The sequence below is a fragment of the Musa acuminata genome, chromosome BXJ1-11 (assembly GCF_036884655.1).
Source record: "Musa acuminata AAA Group cultivar baxijiao chromosome BXJ1-11, Cavendish_Baxijiao_AAA, whole genome shotgun sequence".
Lineage (NCBI taxonomy): Eukaryota > Viridiplantae > Streptophyta > Magnoliopsida > Zingiberales > Musaceae > Musa > Musa acuminata.
The window spans coordinates 30,797,763-30,825,151 of record NC_088337.1 but is presented as its reverse complement, the minus strand read 5'-3'; the positions used below and the strand labels follow the sequence as shown (position 1 = coordinate 30,825,151).

Here is a 27,389-nt window from a genome sequence, read left to right as displayed (position 1 = left end):
ATATATTTTAAATATATGATTTGACTAATTGATCCATCACTTCAATTATTGATGGGCTTTATTTTCTTTTCTGTAAAGGATAAATAATGAATACCAGTTTTGATCTCAGAACATTCTGACCTTTATATTTTGATTTTGGTAATAAGTTAAGCCATTTATTAAACCAATGTTAAACTGGAATTGTGGGAAGGTGATGGGGGTATTTGGGTCATTTAATTACAAGGCTAATATATTTCTTTGAAACCGTCCATCCATTTCTTTTTAATCTCAACCGTCCGATTGATTGATAAAAGAGATGACATAAAACGATTCGATCAAATCCGGTGGACGGTCGAGATTAAATGAAAAACATGAGATGGACGGTCTACGTAGGGGTCGATATAAATTTCACACCCAATTCAGTCGTCTTCCTGTGTGTGACCTGTTCATCTTCTCGATTGCCATCTTCTCCGTATAAGGATCGAACAAGGAAGACGGTTGAAGCGTTGTTCGCGGTGCATGCTCTCCGTCGCGGTTCGCTGGCCGTGCCCATCGCGAAGCCCGCGCACTCAGGTTCCTCCCTCCATCTCCACCTCCACCACGCCCTCCCCTTCCGCCTCCCCCGCCCCTGTTTATACCCCCTTCTTCCCCCGCCACACCGCTCGCTTTCCCGGCCTCCTCTTGTGCAGCCCCCGCCGCCCCATCGGCCCCGCTTCTTCTCGCCCTCGAGGTAAAAGAAAGAACAAAGGCCCGTTGTTCTGTTTTCTCTTTAGTCATGATATGCCGCGAGGGCAAATTGGAGGCTTTGGTTAACATTCTTCTCATTGATATGTGTGAGCGCATTAAATGGTATTTACAGTTTGAGATAATTTTAGCATTTGGGTTGGAATTTTGTAGTTTGCTCTGATCAGGTCGTTGTGGTTGCAGTTAGATGTAGATTCTTATGCAGAATTGAGCTGCTATTCTAGGGCTACCTAATCCGTTATATTTGTTGGATTAAGTATGAGATGTTATTGTTTTGCCTTTTACTTTTTTTTCCAGCATTTCCAGATATGGATGATACAGATAAGAGGGATTCCGAGAAGAAGCTTCACACACGGTTGAGGTTATGGCAATTCCCAGACAAGTATATCCTTGAGCCCATTGATGGTTTTGCTGATTCATATTTATCAATCAGTCGTGCTGATGGATCAATAAACTTAATAGGTATGTTCCTTATTTCTTTGTTCTGCTTATTCTCTTATTTATATTCCGGAAGATTGCTGAAATATTGTAGACATAAACTAAGGGCTTTCGCTTGAATAAGTTGTGAACCAACAATGTGAAGCCGGAATCATCATGAGAAGCAATTATGGTTGATCCTTATATGATTTACATAACATTTCTCTTTACCATAATAGAAAATGAACGGTGGATAGCAGACAGATTAAAAACTGCTAAAGGATAAGAGATCGATCAGAAAGAGAGGATAATTGAAGTAAAATAGAAGAGAGGACTGGAAATTCACAGGCAGCCTTTTCAGATACAACCTAGAATCAGAACCCAAAGGCTGTCTGATTTTGCCCTTTGAGTAAACAATTGATTCAACACTTTGTTAGTTTAACTATTTAGGTGATGCCAATTATAGTTGCCATTCGAATAAAGGGCTAAACAGTTCCGTCCTGAATAGCACAGAATGGGATATTTCATAACAGGCTTGAATGTATTAATTTGCGATTGGTACTCTCTACTTCATAACAGGCTTGAAGTAAAATAGAAGAGAGGACTGGAAATTCACAGGCAGCCTTTTCAGATACAACCTAGAATCAGAACCCAAAAGCTGTCTGATTTTGCCCTTTGAGTAAACAATTGATTCAACACTTTGTTAGTTTAACTATTTAGGTGATGCCAATTATAGTTGCCATTCGAATAAAGGGCTAAACAGTTCCGTCCTGAATAGCACAGAATGGGATATTTCATAACAGGCTTGAATGTATTAATTTGAGGTTGGTACTCTCTACCAAGATTTGCCGTACCGGACTGTACCGCTCGGTACGGGCGGTACGTACCGGTCCGACAGGCTAGCGGTACGCGGACCGCCCTGTACCGAGCACTGTAGCAGTGCACTGTAGCAGTGTAGCACTGCTACAGTACTCGGTACACCCGAGTGTACCGCTCGGTACACCTGGGTGTACCGAGCGGTATACCGTACCATACCGGTACCGAGTCCGGGTCGAAACGCCGGTACGGTACGGCGAACCTTGCTCTCTACTTTCTAAGTAATTTAGTGTGTTATTGACTTCTTGTACCTGTTCCTTAGCTATTCAGGATGGAACACATAAAATGGCTTATGTAGGCATTTTGTTTACTAAATATTTATTTTTTGTGACAATATGTCAAGCTAGCTATTCCCATCTGAAGTGCAATTAGATCCCTTATTGTCTAAACTTATTGCAATTGAATCAATTGTTTAAGTCTTTTACCGTTTAGTCCTCTCTATTTGTATGGGTGTTGAATACTATCCTCTCTATTTGTCTGCTTATATAATTTCATTAGGACAAAATGATCATAAGAGGTAAGGTTTGCGATATCGCCTGGTATCATAAGGTACGAGCAGTATTTACTGGTCCCTCACTGGTATGCATACTAGGATGAATCAGACGGTATGTCTAGTACGGGGGCCATACTGTCTGGTACAGGGTGTATACTACCCAGTGTACTAACACTTTCTTTTTATTTTTATTTGTGTAATTTTCATTCTTTTTCTGAAACTTAGTCCGTACTGGTGTACCAATACTTGGTATGGTGGTACAGACTGGTACAGTACTGGTACATGGTAAGAAATATCTATTAAAGATTGTTTTTTATTGACTGTCTCCTATGAAGCTGTAACTTTCTACAAATCAGAATTGAAGTTGCTTTATTTTATTATATATCTTGAAGCAATTATCTTATTATTCTAGTTTACTTGTTCAATTGCTCTTGGGTATGAGTATTAAACGAGTTACTATGTTTAAGCTATTACACAAAAGGTTCATCTGGTTGTACTGTGAACAGGTGAGCTTCCGGAATGCAGTACTACACAATCTCCAAACATTCGTACCATTTTTGGTGTGATTGGAATTCTTAAGCTTTTATTAGGTATGTGCATTGCCATCACTGGCAGTGACTATTTTCAATATGTTTTGTGTTTTCTTACTGTTATAATATTCTCTTTAATGTAGGTAGCTTGTCTAACTATTTCAGAACAATTGTAAACTTCAAATTTTAATGTTAGCTTCAGGAAGCCGTGCAATTAGTGTTTTTAGTTTTTGCTGTTGCATGGTAATGAGCATTGTTTTAACTTGGAAGCAAGTCAAGTGCCACAACGGTTTAAAATGTGCCTATGATTCCCAGGCTTTCTGTGTAGCATGTTTCACTTGGCCTTTTATGTGGCTCCAAATCCCTGAGTTTTGAGTAAATAATTGTTCCAAATAATTTCCTGTGATTTGCAAGACTACTTTACTACATAAAGAATGTTTTACTCTCTATTCTGCAGTTGCATGGTAATGAGCATTGTTTTACTATCTATATAAAGCCGTGCAATTAGTGTTTTTAGTTTTTGCTGTTGTGTGGTAATGAGCATTGTTTTTAACGTGGAAGTAAGTCAAGTGCCGCAAAGGTCTAAAATGTGCCTATGATTGCAAGGCTTTTCTGTGTAGCATGTTTCACTTGGCCTTTATATGACTCCAAATACTTGAATTTTGAGTAAATAATTGTTCCAAGGACTGTTTCAGCATCAGGATCGACAATATGACTTGCATATAGCCTTGGTTCATGCTATCTGATAGATCATCCATATGACTTGCATCATCAACTCCTCTCTTTTTTGTGGCACTCACTATTTAACTTCAAATATGGATTATTTAGGCTTATGATTACCAAGTTTTATGCAAGGCTTGGTTTCGATAGTCATGCCAGCACTACCATATTCAGTAATTGTTAATGTCATCCAAAGGCAAATTAGGCTAGCAGAGTAGCTGTTGCCGAACACCAATAATTTTCCTGGTGGTTGCTTGACTGATTTGTGTCATGTCTTTTAGTTGGTGACTCATTGATAGGCATGTGGTTTGAAAAACCTGCCTCTATTCAGATTGTTTTTTGGACTTGCTACATTGACTTGCTAACTGATTATTGGCTATTGACGTGGAACACAGTTGTAACTAATCCAAATCATGCCCGTTACTTGAGCATCAGTTGCTCATTTTCATTTTTTTTAAATTTTGTTTTCAACACGAGCTGCTCATAAATCTTTGAAGGACATGATGACCATGTAACAAGAGGAGGTGATAAAATTCATGATTCTGCGGAGTGTGGAATTCCTCCTTTTTCATAGGAATTCTTTGGCTTGATCATGTCCTTGCTGATTATATTCTCTTCATTCTGTTAAGAGTCAGTTTAGTGTTGATCACATGCTGCTTGCATATCTTTTTTTCTGCCTCATTCTGGCAGTTGTAAGTTTGGTCATATTCTGCTTGAAGGATTAACATAAGTTAATTAGGATAACATTTTATTTTGGATTTATTTTGATAATTTCATCATCTCCTTTTGCAGTGTTAAGTGCAGAAGTCAATTTTAATATATTTCTAGCTGCTAACCTATTTACTTACAATTGCATGCTGCAGGAGCATATCTGTTGGTTATAACAGAGCGTGAATGTGTTGGATCTTACTTAGGGCATCCTATTTACAAGGTCTCAGGCATGCAAATTCTCCCATGCAATCATTCTCTCAAGAGTTCCTCAGCTGAGCAGGTTGGAAAGCATTATTAGTTTCTTTGATTTATTTAGACTATATATATTAACTTATGCAGTCAGAATATATGTTGACAGAAAAAGATGGAAGCTCAGTTCTCTGAACTTCTAAATGCTGCAGAAGGGACTTCTGGTCTGTACTTCTCCTATGATGTTAATTTAACACTCTGGTGAGTTATTTTAATCTTGTCCTTTTCAAATTGTTCTTCCATTTAGGCTGATAAAAAAGGTCCACCGGCCATGTGGTTGTCATGTTAATTTCTTCTATCTTGTTTATACTTAAGAGCTGGTGTTTAATGCACACTTATTAATCACTTGATAAATCAATCTCCTGATTAGATGTGTTTTATTATGGTATTTCTGGTGACATTGAAAATAGAATATGTAAAACTATCTCACTTTGTAATTGAGTATACATGAGTGACATCTCTTCTATATTGATTTGTGTTTAACCAGGTTCAGACTTCAGAGTTATCTTGATTTTTTAAATTTTAGTTCTCTTCTATTCGTTTTAGTTTTTCATGTACTTGAAGTGGGATTTTTTTGGAGTTGGAAGTAATAAGAAAATGGGAAGCTTATTGTATCTCTTCCTAGTTTCTTCTCTTTTTTTATGTAACAATGAGAAAGTGAAGAGGCAGTTATGAAGCTAGGCTGGCCTTCCAAAGTTGTCTTCGGTTTCTTGAACTCCTTATACTTAACCATAGGTTATGGTGGTCATTATTGCACTCCTCAAACCTAGGTCCTCACCATAAATGAAGGTACAACTTAGGGCTTTAGGTTCTTGCTAATGTTGGGTTTTGAAAGAATCAATGTACACAATCTTACTCCTAGTAGTGGAGAAGTTGTTTCGTGACTAGAACATTGGTTATCTGGGTCAAAATAGAGCCATCTTTCCGTGGCACAAGGCTTGTCTTCTTGCCTTAATCCTACATAGCCTAACCAAATAAATTTTGCTCCAATCATGTGAGAAGAACCCAAGTTTGATTTGATATTTGGCCTCACAACCGTTGAAGAAGAAAATTTCTTGTCTCCATGTGCTTATGCATCAATTTTGTTTTGATTTTAACTAGATGGTAGTAAATGTTTGGATGGTCTTATTTGTTTAAAGTACGACAGCAAGTTAAGTTGCTAGACAAAAGAGATAGATTCTATGGTATAGAGGAGATTGAAGCTAAAGTTACATTTTGGAGTGTGGGAGGATAATCAATGTTAATTGATGTGAGACGCTATATGATATAGACACTATTCTCTATATTGACTATTTATCCAATATCATATTACTAAAGGGATAAACATGACCCCACATTTGTTTGCCTTTTCCTTGTATTATGCTTTTTTCTGTGGTCATTCACTTGTTTATTAGGATGGATGGGCTATTGATAGTCGAAACACATTGATTGCTAATAATAAACTTGTCTGTAGTAAGGAGATCTTCCGAGACAACTGTCCATTTTGCTATTGATAGTCGAAACACATTGATTGCTAATAATAAACTTGTCTGTAGTAAGGAGATCTTCTGAGACAACTGTCCATTTTCTTAAATGGTCTTTCGTATTTTGTGTTTCTCTTTCTTTGCTCATCATGTGAAAGTAAGAGTGAGGAGTCACTGGGTTATGAGCCAATTGTTGGTTGACCATTTCTGTTGGTTGCAAGTTTTTTAAAACAATACAAGACACTAAAAATAGTCAAGATTGAATCTTATTAATTAGTATACTGGTACTAGTTTTAACTAGAACCGGTATGAGCTGACTAGTATATTCAAGGTTTGTATTTTCGTTTATTGGTACTGTATCGGTCAGCGTTCGGACTGATGTCTTATCCTTCCATACCAGTGTATTAACACCTGATATTACTGGTACCTACCAAGTTAAAAAAAAAACACTTAAAAAAAACCTTAGAAATAATAACTTAAAAGGACTGCAAAATAAAAAAAGAAATTGTCTGGTATAGAGCCTGTACCAACTTGAATCGAGCGGTACCAGCCCTCTACTAGGTAGCATTGACCTTGTATTGAGCATAGCAGGTGGTATCACCCGTTACAGATCCGTTGTGGGCATAAAGTCCAGATTACCTTGTTGGTGTACCGATAACCTCTTGGGTGGATAAATACTGTCTGTACTGAATTGTACCAGGCGATTTTGCTAATCTTGGTAAATCTATTATAGTAAATTTAACTTTCCAAAATCCTGCAATTTAACCAATGAAGCTACACATGATCTTGATATAATATCTCCTGATGCAAGTCATAATTTATGTTGCAGCTTACAGAGGTTACATGAGCTAGGAAATGAGTCAAAGCTGCTTCCTCTTTGGAGACAGGTTTGGATATCTGAATCCTGATAACAAGTTAATAACATTGCAATTTCAATGTTTTTAGATCATATAGTTTTACATTTAATTCATTCTTCAACCTTTAGTATATATTTTTCGATTTGGTTTAATGCATAGTTGTTATTGCAGATTGATTTTCTTGCATTGGCAAAGATCATCTATAAGCTGTTTCCTATAAGAGTTGAATTGTACTAGAACTTTTCTATTTAACTTAATTAGCTTAAGGAATAATGAATGAGTTTGAAGTATATTTCGTCTTATGTTCTGATTGAGAATGGATGCTTGTTGGTTGGTTAATCTATTAAAGTCCTGTAAACGTATTCAAGGTTCGCCGAACAACGATGTATAGTCTGACCGGTATGGGTGTTATATATCGGTTCAATAAGGGATCGATATGGGTGGTACATACCACCAGTCTATTAGTATGCCCCATTGTACCATGTGTCGGTATGTCGATACTTACCATACCGACAGCCGATTAGTACACTGGTATAGACCGTTAAGGCGAACCATAAACATATTTATCATATTCAGTTATTCTTTTTTGGTTTTTTTTTTTTGTTGTTCATATTGATTCAACAGGAATAGGCCTTTCCTTCTTCCCATTGAGAGGGACCTCTACATTCTCTCTTTGCCTAATCCTTTTTTCTCTTCTTTCCTTGTCTATTAGTCTTTTAGTTTCATCACCTTTTTTAGTTAGGCTATGTAGACTCTGCTTTCTTGTCCCAAAGAAGCTTCTGTTAATATCTCCATTCTACCCAGCCCGCAGGTCTACAAGCTATATTTAGGCAAGATCTGAACTGATCTGTTCCATGATCTACAACATTTGTTTGTCATCCAGATCTGTGGAATTGGAAAGAACAACATTGAACTGCCAATCTTGCTTATTTCTGAAGCAAATAAGATAAGATATACATATCTGCTGCTAGGGACCATGGTGAATCATTTTCTTCATATATTGTCCCATTCTCTCATCAATTGTATCAGAATAAAACATGGAAGATGATGACGAATGCAGGCCATGACAAGTGCCTTGATCACCAAGAAAGACCATCAAAATAAAATAAAGAAACTTTCACGATCGATTTTTCTTCAACAATAACAAAAGTGACAATTTGGTGCAATTTCTCAAGTAGTTGATTATATAATTGCCTCAACAGTAGAAGCAACAAAGAATTGATGGAAATATCAGACGTGGAAGAAATGTAAGGAGTCATTGAATTAGAATTTGGCTTCCCTTTTTCTCGGAAAGACCTGCTTGAAAAGTCCTAGGAAGACAAAGATAGATGTTCTTGAGTTTAGAGGCCAATTGAATTTCAGCAGTTTCCACGAATGGGTGTCAAACTGTGAATTTTTCATCAAGTGGTATGAACTGATGGAGCCCTGGAAGATTCAGTATGTCACTGCAAAACTGAGATTGTGAACTAAATCTGTGTCCTGCCTGCTATGGCAGTGTGTACCACTGATCTTGAACTGGGCCAGTAGACAGTAGACCATAAAATCCCATCCAAAAACTTTTTTTTTTGTTTTTAAGGTCCATGTTTGGCTTAAAGTCCAGGGATTGCTATACCGCCCGAAATGGTACGGTTTGGGCGGTACATACCGGTCCGAGCATGGACCAATATGTGGACCACCCTGTTTCGGGTGGTCTACATTAGAATAATAAAAAAAAATCAAAAAGTGGTGGGCCCCAATCCATTTCAGCATTAAAAAATGCATATTAGGGCTCTTCTCGCATACAAAGCCGCGGCACTGCCTCTTCACCGCTATGATGTTGCAACAGTGCTGCCTCTTTGCTGCTGCAGCAACGCTACCTCTTCGTTGATTCACCACTGCGATGCTGTAGCGGCATTGCCTATTCGTTGCTTCGCCACTGTGGTGCTGCAACGCCACTGCCTCTTCGCCGCTTTGCCGTTGCGATGCTGCAGCGGCACCACCTCTTTGCCGCTATGATGTTACTGCTTCCCTTCTATGCTGTCGCTACTGTTGCTATTTCCCAAGTATCATTGCACTTCTTCTCTTCCTTTTCTTTCTTCTTCTTCCTCTCTCCTTCTTTCTCCTCTGTTTGTCCATCGGACCTTCCTCTTCAACCTCTTTTTCTTCCTCGTCAAAACATCGGTATGTATCAGCATACCGTGTGTCGATACACCGGTACAAAGCAACATGTGCTGTGCCATCGGTCGACTAGCCGGCACATCGGCTCGGACTAGTAAGTCAAACCTTAGCTTAAACAGTCACATAATTGACCTGATTGACTTTTAAATCATGGGCTACTGCATCTTCATTGTGATCTTTTTTGTCCTCATGTGAGCAGCAGCAATGGATTTGGTGATAAATCCTTATGGTAACAGATTATGTTTTATCATATCTGTCTAGTCTTCTGTATCTGTATTCTATGTTGCTTTCTATGCTGACAATTGCTTGTTCTAGTTAACTATCTATCATTAGAAACTTGATCCTATACGGTTCCTAGTTAGTGTTCTTTGTTGCAGAAGAGCAATGCTTTTATTTCTATCGCTTACCGAATTTATCTTGCAGGCAGAACCTAGATTTCTTTGGAATAGCTACATGTTGGAAGCACTCATTGATAACAAAGTGAGATGTGATTCTCGAGTACTTCAATGGTTTACCAAGGTCCTTTCAAGAATCCTATGTTAATGCGTTGACAATTTTTCTGCAGCTGGATTCATACATTATACCTATCATTCAAGGATGTATCCTGATAAAGTTCTTTGCTTGGTCGTCATTCCTTTAATTTTTACTGTATGCTTAAAGCAATCTTTTCAATATCCTTAACTGCTCATCAGGTTACCAAAATTTTCAAGCAGCTATTAGTCCAAAAGTTGTTAATGTTACTTTAATTGCACGTAGATGCACGAGGAGAACAGGTTTATGTTGTTTATCAAAAAGTGCCACTGTTAATGGTCCATAGAATGGGATTTTCATTTGAACTGTATCAATTTGATACTAAAACATGATAATCATATCACATTATCTATCTTTAACTTTTTCCAATTTTTAGTACATTTATCTTGCAATAAAATGATGTGCTGTTGAAACTTGAAACTATTATTTGTTTGAAGGTACTCGGATGTGGAGAAGAGGAGCTGATACTGAGGGATACGTTGCAAATTTTGTTGAAAGTGAACAGATATTGCAATCAAATGGTTTTACAGCATCCTTTGTTCAAGTAGGTTGAGGTTTCTTTTTGTCTGAGTTGCTCTATTGTGAAATTGATTTGGCCAGTTAAATTCAAGGAGAATATGCTTGAGTACAGATAGATCGCTTTTAGAGATGGCCTTGCACTTCTCCCAGCATGCATTTATAGCTTATCTGAATTTGAATTGTTCAACAATATCTTAAATTGTCTTGTGCTTTAATTTCTCTGTAAATCACAATGCAGAAGATGTGGATGCATATTTGTTTGTCTTTTGTAATTGTCCATTTGACTTTCTGCAATTTGTTATTGACAGTCTAAAGGCATGTTCATAGAGTGCTTAGATTTTCAATTTAAAGCAAGAGAAACAATCCACTATATACAAGGGAATTTCTCTTCCTAATGTAAGATAGGGTTTTGGATCATTCATGGTTTATTAGCCAAGAATCTTCCAAAAATAAGTCTTTTTGATTTGTGCCTAATCAATTGGCAGAATTCTTCATGGTGAGCATCTTGATTTTAACTATCTGATTACTGCATATGTCTAGTATGTCTATTTCTTTTTTGTTTGTTCTTTATCCTATATCTTTTGATAATCTTTTATCCTTTTTAAGATATGTATATTAAGTTGCATTTTGAAAGAACATTTAATTAAATTAAGTGCTTGTAGGTTCGTGGGTCTATGCCATTTCTGTGGGAGCAGATTGTTGACTTGACATATAAACCTAACTTTGAGATTGTTAGGCCCGAGGAGGCGGTAAGAACTGATATTTTCATTTTTCAGTTTGTTTTACATTTGGTGCTCTTAGATAATGTTATCATGTTATGCTGCTTCTAGAGTGCAGGCTGCACTAACTTCCTTATTTCTTTTTGTTTGACAGTCTCGTGTAGCCGAACGTCATTTCTTGGATCTGAGTAAAAAATATGGTTCAGTCTTAGCTGTTGACCTTGTCAATAAGGTAATTCCTACGACAACATAGTTATCCTATAATATTATCGTTAATAAATCTTTTATTATAAATCTGCAAATGTAGTTTAAACATAGGAAATTTTATCATGTGCACTTAAACTGTTTGCTTTTGTGGTTAAATATAACATTATGACCTTCCTTTCTCTTAAAAGGTTTTTGTTATTATAGTAGTTTATTTTCAGGTTGAGCAAAATTTTCTTGATAGTGTTGCTTATGAAGTTTTAAATAATGGTCAGTCTGATATGTATTGATTGGTGTTTATCTATCCAACCTGATACTGGTATTGAAATGTGTTACTCGATAGGTGCATATTTGTTCATTTTATATTATCTTATCAAATAAAATTAGATGGTATGAATCAGTATATTATCCAGTATACAGGTCTCACATTTGTAGGATGCATTACCAAAATCGGTATCAGGCCATCCTTGTTTTCTTATATCCTTCATTATAGCAGCTATATTTGGATCACATGTATCTAGCTTAGTGGTCGCCAAAATCGTCTTAGAAAAAAAATTGATTGTATAATGTTGAAGTATTGAAGAGTTTTGATGAATTGAACTAAAAAGATAATACAGCTAAAGGAACCAAGAAAATACTTGATTGGTTATGTGGTTGGCTTCCATCTTTTGTGGTATTGAATTGGTCAAGGGTTAGATTTCTGGTGGGATTGATCCAAGTCTCTCTGATCTCTGACAATGATAAGCTAATGTTTCCCTGGAACACTTGGATCGCGACAAGTAAATGTTAATCACAAACAAAGGCGGTGATAAGTATTTATGATGTAGTAAATAAAGTATTCTAAGCTAACACAAACACAGGTTGGATTTACATGATTAGTTATGGTAACAAACTTAAATGTTCAAATATAGAAGGTAAAGTTTTGGGTTGTGTGTGTCGTTCGTCTGTAGAAGATTAATGGCGTTCTTTGCTGAGCATTTAGAGACAATATAAGGAAATTGGAAGTTTCCATTTTAGGATCTAAATGGGAGTTTAAATTAGATTTTATTTTTAATCTTGTAATTGGCATTACTGCTTTAATTTATAGTCCATGCATGCAAAGATATGATGGGTTTGTGACAGTGCTTGTTTAACAGTCAGTTTTGTGGATGTAATTGACTACAGAATTCCTTTTAGCATATATCTTCATTATATGTATTTTCTGAAATCTGAGTACTGTATAAATTTTGTCAATTCTTTCTTATTTTTGCACAATAATCAGCATGGAAGTGAGGGACGTCTGAGTGAAAGATTTGCAAAAGCAATGCAGACCATTCAAAATGATGATATTAGGTAATATGGCATGCATAGGAAAACAATATTTTTGTATTATTTCTTTAGCTCAAATCTACCTCCTGTTCTAGGTATGTACATTTTGACTTCCATCAAATCTGTGGCCATATACATTTTGAGCGCCTCTCTCTCCTTTATAATCAAATCGAGGACTACCTGAATAAGCATGGGTATGCAGTTTGCCTTGCTATCTTCGATTGATACATTAGTTAACCTATCGAGCTTGGTTTATTTGACGTTTGTATAGATGAATCAACTTTGACTTGTTACATTTACTATGAACATGTGTATGAGATGTCTTTCTTTATATACATACAGTAGCTACATTATACGAATATCAATTTATCAACACCTGCACTGTTAGTTAACATTTGACAGGATTATCATTTTATCAATTTATATGGATATAAATTATATGTGGCTTGATAGGATTCACAGTCAGGCTGTATCCTGCAAATTGCTTAAGCATACTTACACTGTGAGTTGAAGGTGAATCATCTTTTCTTTTCTTGTACTTTGTAACATAGTTGATTATTAAAGTCATTCTTTTAAAACTACTATACTTATGAACTATTTGTAATTGCTTAAAATTGACTATTTTGAATAAATTAATTGTCACAGTTATTTCTTGCAACATAGCATAAGAAGTCTTTATTATAATTTTAGTATCAAAATTGCAGCCATGGACCGATATGCACCCTCAGTATGAAATTGCAGTTCTTGCATGAAGATTTTTGAAACTAATGGACCTAGTGTCATTGTGAGCTTGATGAGTAAGTATGACAGGTTTTGTTCTCACGGTTAGGCTTGTGGTTTGGATTAATGTAAGTCAAAATCAGCCATATAACTAGCTTCAATCCCATGATATATAGGCAAATCAATCTATTTAAATATTAATTATCCATCTTATCGTGAAAATTCTAGAAAGAAATAAGCTAATGAGTCATGTAGTGGAACTTTGAATTGAAGGTAGAATAAAATTTGAAACAAGAATTTCTTTCAATCAGTTTTGTTTTATGCATGGATTATTAACCTTTAATGCCTTTTGTATATTGAGGCAACTATCGGAATAACGTAGAGGGCAGTAGAGAGATTTGCATATACCTAGCTTAGAATAAGACTACAGCGCCAAGAGATTTATAATGATAAGTTTCAGAAAAGGTAAAAATATAGTAATTATATTGATGTAATTAGTCATTTAGACTACTCGGTTTAGTTGGACAAACAATGAATCAACTTTGAAATTGGCTCAATTTGATTAAAATATTAGATGTGACAGAAAGCAGGACTAGATCTGATTCTTTAATTAATCATTGCATTCAATTAGGTTAGAACAAACTAGTCAATTTTTTAAGACATGCAAAAACGATGGTAAATACAATTGAATTATAGTAGATACCATCAAATCAAATCGATTCAAAATCACTCCATCTTTCATTTGCTCCCTGTTTCTCATGTGCCTGTGGATGCTCAGTGCATCATGCCCACTTTGTTGAAATCATCTAAAGGAGAAGCGGAGGAATAGGAGAAGAGGAGGATGAGAGGAAGAAGAAAGGGCAAAGGAAAGGGTAAATAAAAAGAAAAGAACGAGAGGAGAATGGAGCAAAAGGTGAAACCGGGGAGAAGAGAATGAGACGAAGGGATGGGAGAAAGGAGCATGTCAAGGAGAAGGAAGAACAAAAAGAAAACAAACTATATGAAAAATAAAAAATAAAATCATGATAATTGTAAAAATAAAATATACAGTAGAATTTATGTAATGTGTTCGACTGATTTTTCCACCTATCAGACTATTGACCTAGTGAACCTATTTAAGTCAATGATCGGTTTGGTTCTGATAAGTATGGCGTATAATGCTTAAACTTAAGTTTGGCAACAGAATAAGTTATATGACATAATTAGAAACACCATATAATAAATTTGGGAGGCAGCAAGTCTATATGCCAAATTATTTTTCTCTGCTTCAACTTCAAACCTTTCGACCGTAAGACCATTACACTTTTTCTTATATTATGGTATTCGTGGTACCATGCGGCACTACTTTTTGCCTTCCAAATTTTTTCTTTCACATTTATGATCTATTTTTTCTTACAAAGGAAAAAATATGAGAAAGGCGAGAACTACTATGATATATTTTTTCACATTTATGGTAATCGTGGTACCATGCAGCACTACTATGGTGCTCACTTCAAGTGTACTTTTGGTAATATCTGAATGGTTAACCTTATTATTTATTGGTTTTTTAGATACTTTCTGTTGAATGAGAAAGGCGAGAAAGTTGCAGGTCAGACGGGAGTTGTGAGAACAAATTGTATTGACTGCTTAGATCGAACAAATGTTACACAGGTGAATGCTAATATTCTAGTTAGATTATTCTAATTGTATTATGGGCTCACGTGAGACCATTTTATTAGGCTGGATTTGTAAAAAAGCAAAAGAATTGGTGTAAAGTCATCTCACTCATCTGTTGCTTCTGAATTTTTGTTGATATGGTGACAAAGTTTATAGTCAATTATTGGAATGATGAATGTGTTTTAGCTTTTGTCTTTGTAGTTAATCCATCTAAAGTCCATGCTTCTTTTACTTTGATAATAAATAATCTGTTGGAATTTATTTATCAGAAAATTAGTTGGCAATGAAACCATCGTAACATGTATCAGTGGAACTGAGAAAAAAAACATCTATCGGTAGAAATGTCAAAAACTGAATTTCATTTGTATGAAGAGTTGAAGACATTAAGTGATATCAGTAAGAGATCTCATCCTGCATTGATTCAAAAAATATACTCTATAAATAAATTTGAATTAGAAAATAACTTTTCAATCTGTGTACAGTAGTCCAACTTCTATGTTGTATTAAATATTTAACTCTTCAATTATTAAGATCTATCTCTCATTTGTTCTTTTTCTGTAGGCAATAAGCCTTTTTCTTGTTTCTTGAAAATGAAAATCTTTGTCATTTGCTTCTTTGTGGTGCATACTTTAATGTTAGTTTGCAAATATGTGCTGTGTATGACACACTTTGACTTGCCCTGCTCTATCCATGTTCCCAATTTTTCCAGTTATTTTCTGTGTTTGGCAAGTAATTTTTAATTTAAATTGATCTATAAAGGGCTTGAATCACTGTTATTAGACATACTTTTCATATATATCTATCTTGTGGTCCCCAGAGCATGATTGGGAGAAAGATGCTGGAAAGCCAACTTAAGCGAATTGGATTTTTTGGTTCTGATGACCTAATTACTGCATATCCATTTTTTGATGCAAACTTCAAAATTTGTGAGTATATATTTTGCATTTTCATTGCGATCCACCTTTTGCAATTATATGATATCCTTACCATCAGGGTTAATCTTGTGACTTTCCTTGTTTCAGTGTGGGCTAATCATGGAGATGAAATTAGCATACAGTATTCTGGAACTCCAGCACTGAAAGGAGATTTTGTTAGGTAACTCCTATGAATAGTAGTCTATCTTCTTCAACCTTTCTATGAACACAGGTATTTAGAAAAATGTTTGGAGATTTTTTGAAGTAGTTCTGAATAAGGTTCGTAATACCGTACCGTACCGGTATTTCGACCTGGGCTCGGTACCGGTACGGTACGGTGTACCGAGTACTGTAGTACTGCAACAGTGCAGTGCTACAGTGTACTGGTGCACTGATACAGTACTACAGTGCACTGCTACAGTGCGGACCGGTACCAGACGGTTCGCGTACCGCTGGCCTATCGGACCGGTACATACCACCCATACCGGGCGGTACGATTCGGTATGGCAGACACTGGTTCTGAATGATTCTGCCTTGTGCATCATTCTTAATCATCAGCAGCATTGCAAGAATTAGCACACTGTATGCCACATATGTGCGAACCCACTTTGGAATATCATTTGCTGCATCCTTTTAATTATGGGCATATATGCATAGACATTACAAGATTTCTGTGCATATTGTGCTGGTAATTTGCAGGCATGTATGACTCAATTTAATTATGGGCATATATGCATATTGTGCTCGATAACTTTTTTGGTGAATTTTCAGGAGAAATGAAGTATCTATATAGAGTCAACATATGTACTTTCTATCTTGTAATTAATTTATCTAAAGTTGTACCAAAACTCATCATCCTGGCTCAGCATGTTAGTGACACTAAAGAACACGAAGGGAGAGAAGGAAAACATTTTTAAGAAACAAGAAAATGGAAAATTATTTGAAGAACTAAATGATAGTTGTGATTTGTGAACATACCTGAAAATGAAGGGTTTTGTTGTGATGCCATATTTATCAGAGAAGCTAAGAATGATGCCCTGCTTTGGCACTGCATCAGATTCTGGGCCATAGTACCTGAAGTCAAGGTCATTCTAGTCTCTTGCTGATGAAATCTTTGATGCTGTTGTTTTTCACAAGGACTGTTTTATGGCACAGAGGAGTGTCGAGACCGTTATGGACTTCTGGCTGAGTATATAACTTGCCTTGCTGGTTGGCATATCCCCTTTAAGCCGATATTGGCCTAAATTTATTCTATCATACATTAATATTGTGTGGCTTGGTCCATTACATTCACACAGGCATTAAAATCCTTTATTTGTTATGATAAAGAGCCCTGTAAAGGTGTCAAAACAGTTACAAGCACTGACATTTTGGTGCTTAAAACCCTGATCACAAGACAGCCAATAGTGAAAACTTCAATTCTATTTTTACAACTTGCAATTTAGTTGTAAGGCATCTTATTCACTCTAAATCTTATAGTTTAGAGTCTTTAGACATGATCTACAACTATTAAAATGTGTTCTCAAGTACTATTATGTTCTGAAGTTTTCCTATGCACAAGAGAAAATAAATGAACAGTGTTTATAGAATTTATGTGCCAAGATGTGCGTAGACTGAAGACACTTCTGATTGAGATTTAAATTTTTTATGTGATTCTGGACTAACTGAGCTGAACGTAATTTGGATGCTTGTTAGTCACAATTAATTATATAAGGTGTCTTATGGATGGGAATGGATTTCTTTTCTACCATGTTTGTCGGTTGGGGAACACTGTCTGAAGTACATTAACTTTGGTATTAGATGCTGCCTCAAAAAGCTTGTCTTAACTGAATTATTTGAATTAACAATTGTTGAAGATAGTCTTTTAAGGTTGGATGCCATTATTCAACTTCTCTACCTTCTTGATGATATTGGTGTCTGAACTCTGAAGCATATCTTTTTTCATCTATCTTTAGTCTTCAGAATGACATGTTATCATGTTTCTTATGTCTATCTATTATCTGTATATTTTTACCCTTAAATAAATTAGGTCTAAAGTAGATTTATGAACCAATAAGATACACTTTTTGCCTCAGTTATTTTGGGTGTAACCTTAGTGGTATATTCTTTTCTTAACTTCTTAATGTTATCTCGTTTTCCAGGCATGGAAAACGAACAGTACAGGGAATTCTGAAAGATGGATGGAATGCTCTAGCTCGTTATTACTTGAACAACTTCATTGATGGAACAAAACAGGTTTTTGGCTGATTGTAATTTAATTTTTTTAGTCTGTATGGTGTCTAGAAGTTTAAATTAATGACCTATCTTGAACATCCTTTGATTGAAACCCTCTAGTTCCATATTCAAAATTTCCTAAGAGTTATGTAGCACATACCTGCAAAGTAGTTCCCATGTGTGAGAAACATTGATGTTTAAGATTTTGCTTGCTAGTAATTACCATATATTAACATTGGTATGGGTCTACCATATGGAACAATGGGATATAAAAGAAGGTGAGTTTACAGGCAAAGGATCTTCAGAAAGGCATATGGTGATTCAAAGAATACATATGAACATAGACCATCTAGTGAAGGATGAATCTTTATAAGATTGTATACTATACGCATGGTAGCTCATTATGATTCATTCACGATATTTTCTAAAGAATATGCTTCAATCATGCTGAAATTTTTAGTGAACTACCCAAAAATAGATAAAAAAGAATACCATGATGGTCCTCTACTTGATTTACTTGAGTGATTATGCTTGTACCAACCTATATACCTGGAGTGTCCATGTAAGCCATGATCTTTGACACTTAAGTGGTTCTACGTTACAGTTACCAATATCAGATAATAATGGAGCTGTAGGAAGGGCAGAGTGGTTTCAGGAAGAGGATTAGGAAAAAGATTGTTACAATGGTGAACATGAGAAATGGAATCCTTTCTTCAACTTTAAGTTTTCTTGTTTATAATTGAAGCTAGAAGTTGATCCCTGTCATGGATAGGATCAAAACCAAAGGGAAAAAATTAACCCTTAAGGCCAATCTGTAATTGGACACTTCACGAGTAGAGTGGATTTACCCCAACTGATGAATACACACAATTACATGCATATCACTTGCCTCATAATGGAATGATCTCTCAAAAACTTGAAACTTGGTTTTTCTTCAGAAGAAGTGCAAAATTAACATCATGTCCCTCGCTAGAGATCACCTTTTATAAATGTCACTATCCGGCAACATTGATATTAAATTCTCACTTATTTAGGGGTAATACGATGAGTCACTAATTTTTAAGGATGTATCTGTTCATTCCAATCTTTTACAAGGACACAAGGAAACTAACCTATTAAATATGTGGACAGAAAAGATTATGCCAAATCCTTCAGAAAATTCTTGACAAGGGACATTGATATTGATTTTGCACTATCAAGGATAAATTCGATCTTTTTGCACTTCTACAGGGACACAGGTTTTAATTAAACTGTTAAATATGTGGGACCAAAAGCTTATTTGTTCGTATCTATCTTTTTGCCTTTATCCTGTAAAATATGGGGCTATTATTAAGTCAATTCTTTATACATTTTTATGGTAAAGCAGATAATATATGACAAATGGCAGTTATAGATAGACATCAGGTTTATGAGACCGTCCTTGCATAATAGTTGCAGCTAACCCATCTTTTCCATTTTTGAAGCAAACATTAAGCAAAAACGTATCCAACTCATTTCATCAAGAAATTGAATGAGTAGAAAGTGAAATAGGAAAAAGGTAAAAGTCATTCATTGTATATCATTCCATGTCTTTGAACCAAGAACAAGTGTCAAAATTCAGAGTCTTTTTCGGGGCATTACTCCAACCTCCCCATTTTTTATGCATGGTGGTAGTAGGTTCTATGCTGAATGCTCCACTGCAGTGACTGTTAGCAAGAGTACTGAAATTGGGCCATGACCTTGAAGCTTTTATTAATGTCCCTGTCATGTTTTAGTCAACTGAATTTGGTTTTGGTTCAGTGTCGATCATTTGTGACTTTGTGGGATAGATTTTGAATCGTAAAGGGCATTTGATCTTTTTCCTGTGACAGTAAGGCACAACAAATTAGCGTGGTCCAGCAATTCATAGGAGCAGTATGTAGACAAGCATTAGCTGGCATGCATGATATTGTAACCCTTGGTTTTACATGATGGCATGTAATGCATTTTTCATATCACTGAATGTTTTATATACTATATTTTAATTAGATATCTTTTTCTGTCTCTTCATTGAGAGGACTGGATTATTCTCCATTGACAGGAATTTGGTTAACTTTCGGGATTGTTTACATATTTTTGTGACAATGGAATTACTTACATACCGAGAAACTTTCTTTAGTTTGTAGAATATGTTCTATGGTGGTCTTCACTCTAGGTTTTATTTCTTTCAACATTTTTCATTAGACATAATACTTACTTTACTTTCTCTTGTTTTGTGGCTTACAAGGATGCAATTGATTTGCTACAAGGGCATTATATTGTCTCTCTTAGTCGAGATATGAGTTCTCCAGCTAAAGCTGGAGCCTTGGAGACATATGCGGTAGGTTTATGCTAGTCAATGTTGATCGGTAGTTTCTGGGGCTTTAAAATAAATTCTGAGTTACTTTTCTTAATCTGTTAAATTGTTTGTTTGCACCTTAACACACACACACACACACACACACACACATATATAAAAGAATTCATTATGCCTTTTCTTCAGTATATATTGAAGTTATTGAAGTTGAATTTTTGAAGACATTGAATGAATATACATTTGTTCTTTGTTGAATTGACCTTCAAATGTGAATGTATGCTAACAGAACATGACAAAAGATCTCTATGTGCAATCTGAATTTGGAAGAAGTAGTTTTAGTTCTATCATCTCATAAATGACCCTTGTATCTAGATGGGATAGTGCTATTCTAGAACAGGAAAAGAAATGATTAAGATGCACTGAGTTGCTGAACTCACCCTTACATGTCTTTAAAAAGAGAACTTTACATATTGTGTATGGACTGTATTCAACCTTTTTGCTCATTACTGACTTACATTTTCCTGCATAGTAAATTAGAAAATAGAAACATCAGTAAATTGCTGAAATACTTGCAGCACTTATAAAAATTGTTAAAATAATCAAGATTGAAGAGATCTTAGCAAGTGTATCTATCTATATTCACTGTTAAATTAACAAAAAAAAAGATTGTTCTTTGGGCACCCTTTAATTGTTTTCTTGTGGGTTCAGTCGGGTTTGGGTATCCTTTCTTATTCTTTTTGTGAGGCACGGATGATAGGGGGTTGAGTTTTTTCAGGTATTAAGGTTTAGGTGACCTACTCTTTAATTTGGTTTGGAATGGGTTTTGATAGGAAATTAGGTACCCTAGTTGGTTTCAAGTTCAGGAAATCAGATATCTATTTGGGTTTGGATGAACTTTTGTGGGTACCTGACCTGCTGTTCTCTCGCTCTATCACAACTGGACCTGGATTAGCATATACAAGCGGAAAAGAAAGCATTAAATTGAAATATCTCTTTCCAAATTTCCAATTACTATCTTTGTTTCTAGTCATTACTTATGCAATGGTGATTGGCAGCCCATCTTTTCTTCACCTCCTGTGGTTGCATGCAAGAACCCATGGGAATCTGACATAGGGATTAGTGTGCCTGAAGTAGTATCCATTCTTGAAATGTTCTTTATAAGGTTATTGATTTTAGATATTTTGCATCAGGTTGCTGCAGGTGGTGGAGTCAGTGTTTCTCCATGCATATGACTTATACTTTATCTTGCATGTCAATTGGTTCTCTAATTTTTTTTTTGTTTCATTTTTCAGTCTTTTCGACTGGCATTAACAATGGTCTTGAGTGGGCTTATGTTTGCATTGATGTCTCTTAGACAAGGTAAGATGCATGCAATTTTAATTAATTGGTACTTCCAGTAGAGTTAACCATTTAGTAGTTGATCAGTACTTATCACAATGATGAAGACTTTAATGGTATATTCTTTTCCCAATCTATTGCTTTAATGTTATTTTCTTTATCTCAAGTATTAAAAATATTCATCATGTTTCTGGAGCAAAATATTATAAATAACTACTCATGGTGCTTATTTTAAGCTACTTACAGTATTGTCTGATAATGTTTAGTAAAATCATGTCAATTTCGTGAGAATTAAGTTTACCCTGAAATCATGTCATTTCAGGGTAAACTTAATTCTTTTAGATAGTTATCCTTGGTTTTATTCAATGTTTTAGTACCTCTTCTTTTTTCTTTGTACTTTTAAGAAGCAGTTGATTGGCAAACAATTGGTTTAGGAGAACATAAGGATAAGGATCATAATTTCGTCTTTTGTATTCTTTATCTAATCATTTTGTATTCTTTATCTAATCATTCTGAACCATTGCAGGATAAACTTAATTCTTTTAGATAGTTATGCAACAAATTGCAATGTGGCAGTGCCTAAAGGTGACCTTGTAGAGTTATTAGTATTAGTCTATATTTATACACCTCAAACCATAAAATTCACTGAATGCTGTTCTTTAAGTGGCTCCCTCACCTCTGAAAAAATGGTGACGTCAAGGTGAACAACCTTGTCCAAAACAAGAATCAAGGATAACCACTATAAATTCAATCCTTCATGTACCCATTGATAGTTCCTTATCATTTGGATGCAATACTAACCAGCCAATAAGGATAAAAGGTTTTCCCCTTTTGCTAAAATTATTTCATCAAGATAAATAATTAGACTGGATGTACAACTCTAAATTAAAATAGTATCTATTTATGTATGCTATTCTTTTTCAGCAGATTACCAGGATGGGGTTTCACATTTTGCTGCAGGCATCTAGACATGGTTCGATCTTAGCTAGGTCAATGATTGCTTATGCATCAATCTATGTTGGTTGGCACATGTGGTTGCACATTGGACAATGCACTTAGTACTTTATTAATGTCACGATCCAACTTGACAGGTTAACTAATCTATCAACATCGTTGAGCCTAAACCACCGATCGAAATGCTTAAGTTGAAGTTGATAATAGTACACTCATCATACCTTTACAAGTCAATCTTAGTTTTGTGCACTTCTGATATGGGATTAATCGGGATGTTACAAACTCTCCTACTTAAGAGTTTGACGTCCTCGTCAAAGCCCAACATAGCCTAGATCAAACCTTAGCATGATACATATGAGGTGTAGCCCAGTAGTGACTCCATGTCGTGACGAGTCATCTGACTCCATCCACGAGAAGTCTTTTCTTATTCGAGTCCGCTCACCATATCTCAATTCTAGGTTGATTCGGATAACAAATGTCACGATATGATTTGATCAAATAGTTGGCCTGTCAACTTCGTTGAGCTCAAATCATTAGTCAAAATGCTTAAGATTAAGTTGATTTTAGTACACCCATCAGATCCTTATAAGTCAATTTTAATATTGTCAACTTCTAATGTAGGACTAAACGGGGTGTTACAAATATTACTTATTTATATAAATGGATCTATCACTAAAAATGGTACTATCAATAGTTATGGAGTTAAATGAAATTCTTATTTAATCTTAGGGATAATAATAGGCTTGTCAAACCTTGTTGAAACTATCGTCAATGGAGTTACAACCAATCTGAAGGTTTAACTAACTATCAATCACTCCATTCTGTGCATGGTTTTATACAAACGGTGGGACAAATTTGTTTTTGAAAATTAAATAATCCTAGGCCTCTGTAGATATAAAAATTGTGATGAAGTTGAATTCCTTCACAATCGTGAATACATTTAATTAAATGTAGCCCCATCTGAAAAGGAAACCATGTGAATTACTTGATACTTGATAGCATCTTTGCTAATTAATTTTTGCCCTAATGGTGGATTCTTGCTTGTATGCCTCATTGTAGCATTTTAACTTGACACTGTGCCTTGTGGTTGCAATGTTTGGGAAATGATAGGTACTTGTTTTCTTGCAATTTTCATTAGCTTTGACCAAATTCTAGTGGAGTTTCATGATTAGTGGACATGATATTGGTTATATATATATATATATATATCTTCCGTGGAGACATGACCAAATCCTCCAACAATCTGACGCTGCGTATCTTCTTTTGCAGCTCCAAATGATGGACGCCACTTATTACTAGCGCTTGTTTGGGCGGGCCTGAGTCTGGGCATAGCAGTGTTCGTGCGAGCCAAGGGTCGGTTGTTCACCAACAGGCCTCGCCTTTTCAGATCAAGGCATTGATAGGGATTATTTCTGGGCGAGACTCGACTTATTTCATTGTACCACAGTGTTTCATTCTTATGGATCGAATAGCGATTATTATCCTCCTTTCCATCGAGTGGGATTTTATTTGGTTTGCTTGAAATCTTGAAACACTGATGTAAGTGCCAACCCCGTGTTTGCCTTTGCGAATTTTGCATGACAATAAAATCATCATCCGTGTTGTGTTTTGCAGATTCTGTAAGATCCATTCAACTTTGTTTCAAATTCTTTTACTTGAGAAATAATTAGAAAATAAATTTGATTCAACCAATCTCGCAACGAAGTGGCTGGTTTTCTCTGGACTGTTGCTTTGTATACGTACATGTTATGACATCAAAACATGTGATATCATAAATAATCTTATACATAGGCAAAATCGATCTCCAAATCTGGAATTTGAAGCGGATCAATGCCAACGGGAGGGAGTGAAGGAAGGAAGGAGATATAGAGAGAGCATTCCAGCCTCCTATCCTTCGCTTTTCCTCTCTACTGGCCTAACGCCGTCTCGCCGCCGACTCGTCGTCGCTCCTCCTCCGCCTTCGGGCTGCCAACCATGACTTGGCTCGTTTGCTTTTGAGAGAGAGAGAGAGAGAGAGAGAGTACGAGGAACATCTGGTACACTTACCGGCAGCCAGTCTGGCATCAAAATATCCCTGTACAGAATATTTGGGTTGAGATTGTTATGACCGTCGGTGAGCGGAATCAATGGAGGAAACAATAGATATGGAACACATCCGGTTAACTTACCGCATGCCAGCCTGATGCCAAAACGCCCCAAAAAAAAATTTTTTGGCCTCCTATCCTCCGTTTCAAGCTATCTTGTTCTCACCGATGGTGAGCGGAATCGATAGGATACAAGGAGCGTCCTGTGTATTTACCGCATGAAGCCGGATGTACAAACAGATATATTTGAACCCCAGATCTTTCGATCGTCTCGCACCTTATCCTCACACGGTTAGCGTGACCGGGAGGTAGACGGACTTTCGGTATGCTTACCCCATATTCCCGATGTCAAAACAGCCCAAGAAAATATTTCATATTGTTAAATCCTTCGGTCTTCCGCCATCTTATTTTCACTGGTGGTGAGCGGATTCGGCAGAAGAAACACTAGACCATCCGGTCAAATTACCGCGAGCCACTCGAACGACGAAGGGTCCAAAAAAAAGTATTTGTCCTAAAAATCCTTCGTTGTTCAGTTATCTTATTCTCACGGACGGTGAGCGGAACAGAGGAAAGACGATAGGATACGGACCATCGCCCCGTCAACGCCGCCGCCCAACCCACGCTCGCCTCCATCCTCTTCCTCTCCCATGGCGCTACTTCTCATCGACTACTCCGTCTCCGCCTTCTTCCGCCACTCGCCGCTCCCTTCTCCTCCAGGCTCTCCTCTTCCACCTGCATTGCACCCGTATCGGCGACAGCGCCCGCTCATTCGCCTCCGTCCTCCCTGCCAATGGCATCGTCGAGAGCGGAGGAGGATAGTGACGGCGGCGCCGCCACATCCCAATCGCCACAGGGGTGGCTGATGCACATGACACTTCAATAGCAAAGTTTGACATACAATAAATCCTATGAACCATGAAAAGAATCCCTCTTCCATGCATGGAAGATGGAAAGGTTATGTTGGTACCATTTCCAGCACATCAATTCAACCGTGTTCATCAATCACACTTCGATGAGAAGATTTAGCTCAGTTGTTCTCAGGCAAGTGAGAGACAGTAGTTCTATGGTTGCTTGATAGATGAGGCACACGTGCATTGTACACCCCTGACTTCGTCCTTCCCACAACAGACTGCATCATCCTCCACACTTTCTCATGTTACCGTCTTCTCTGTATCGATCCATAGTTACACCTTTTGCATGAGTTCTCAGCAGTTCGTCTGCCTCAAGAAACAGCAACTTAAATCAGCTCAATAAGATCCAGGAGTTCTCCAGCCTTGCTAAAGAGTTTCCACCACCATTCCTATACCGCTTGCCTTGGAAGACTCATCCTTTTACAGGTAATTCATATCTGAAACCCTAAACCACACCGAGTCATGGATGACGATAACTCTTATTTCCTTACAGCTTACTACGACTTCACATCATGGATTAAAATACATGCAAACCACCCAAGCTTGATGGAACTATACATCTAAGTAGAAGTAATAGCTAGGATGCCTTTCGATGCTTATTCTGCGAACAATGTGGAGGAGATTGGTTGGCTAATCTTCGTCTTCAAACATGGCTGCATCGATGTGCTTCTATCATTGACACCCAACCGTGGAATAGTTTGGCCTCCGATTGGGGAGCACACCAACATCTCCTCCCATGATGGCGACGCTGCACCATCTTTAATATCAGCAGTATTTGATGCCCCCACGTATTCCCCACTGAGTCACGCGTGTGAATATTATACGCATGATGTAGGTCAACGACATGGATAACATCCAACTCGGCGTCCACGTAAACGAGAAGATATAGTCGAAGGCAAATACGTAAGTCTGAATCATTTCTTCGGAGGGGAGAAGATAATGATCGGAACTGATAACAGTATAAAGTCAGGCTTCGATGGGCGGCTTCCAAAAATAAAGACTTGTGGTGAGATAGTTGTATGACAGAGATCGCATGGATAAACAAAACCATTTTTTAGAGTGTGAGTGTAAGGAAAATATAAACAAAAATCATGCAAGCATAGGGAACTTTGATTTGAAGTGACTGAAATGTGATCATCAAACATCTGGCAATCAAATGTTTCCAGGGTGATTAGCATTAAGAAAATAGAACATGTCTCGTCTAATGACAGTATCATATAGCTTGAGAATTGGTCCATGGATATAAGTGCTGAGAGAAGTTCTCATTCCTTCAATAGGAGCAGCTGTAAACATTTACAGGTCAAGCTGTATGATCTGCATCAGCTTTCTCGAGTTGGATTTTAAATGGATTGGTATGTGAGTATGGACTCAGACCACTACTAGTTATTTAGCTTCTGCCAATAGCAGTTGCTTAACATGCTCTACTGAAATCAAAGAAGTCAGATTGTTTAACCTCAAATGCAAGTTGGCATTCAGGTCAATGATCAAAGGAGCATTCCCATTCCCACTATTGTGCATGAAGATAGCTCCAGTGTCCTCGAAATCTTATTCCTTGGTTTTAGTATCAGATGGTATTGTTTTCTGGCCCCTTCTGTTTACCATCAACTTGTAGTTAAACCATACATTTCAGCTGAGACAGCACAAAGTAATCAGAAGAAAGGCAGTGTTCCTCACATTATTAGCTCACACATACATAAATTATCTGCAGCTGTCAGAAGGTGCTCATCCGATGCATGAAGAACAGCAGAGCCAAAACGTATTTAGATGCGCATCAAAGTGGAGAAATTAATAGTCCAGGGATCTGAGC

The 27,389-nt window shown here is 36.6% G+C and overlaps 1 protein-coding gene across 2 annotated transcripts; it reads left to right on the top strand.

Annotated features, from left to right (window-relative positions):
• Positions 1–405: 405 nt before the first annotated feature.
• LOC135597633 (phosphoinositide phosphatase SAC6-like) lies at positions 406–24,200 on the top strand. Of its 2 annotated transcripts, none has more exons than XM_065090867.1 (21): positions 406–709; positions 1,021–1,185; positions 3,016–3,099; positions 4,623–4,750; positions 4,829–4,920; positions 7,012–7,069; positions 9,620–9,676; positions 9,762–9,795; positions 9,889–9,969; positions 10,165–10,271; positions 10,909–10,995; positions 11,120–11,197; positions 12,431–12,501; positions 12,573–12,671; positions 14,748–14,847; positions 15,671–15,779; positions 15,876–15,948; positions 17,909–18,002; positions 20,227–20,319; positions 21,588–21,654; positions 23,857–24,200. In XM_065090867.1, the coding sequence occupies exons 1-21, from the start codon at positions 499–501 to the stop codon at positions 23,985–23,987; spliced, it is 2,019 nt and encodes a 672-aa protein (XP_064946939.1). In that variant the 5' UTR covers positions 406–498; the 3' UTR covers positions 23,988–24,200. The 2 variants fall into 2 exon arrangements, with proteins under 2 accessions (XP_064946939.1, XP_064946941.1); XM_065090869.1 differs by having other exon boundaries at positions 430–552.
• Positions 24,201–27,389: the final 3,189 nt, after the last annotated feature.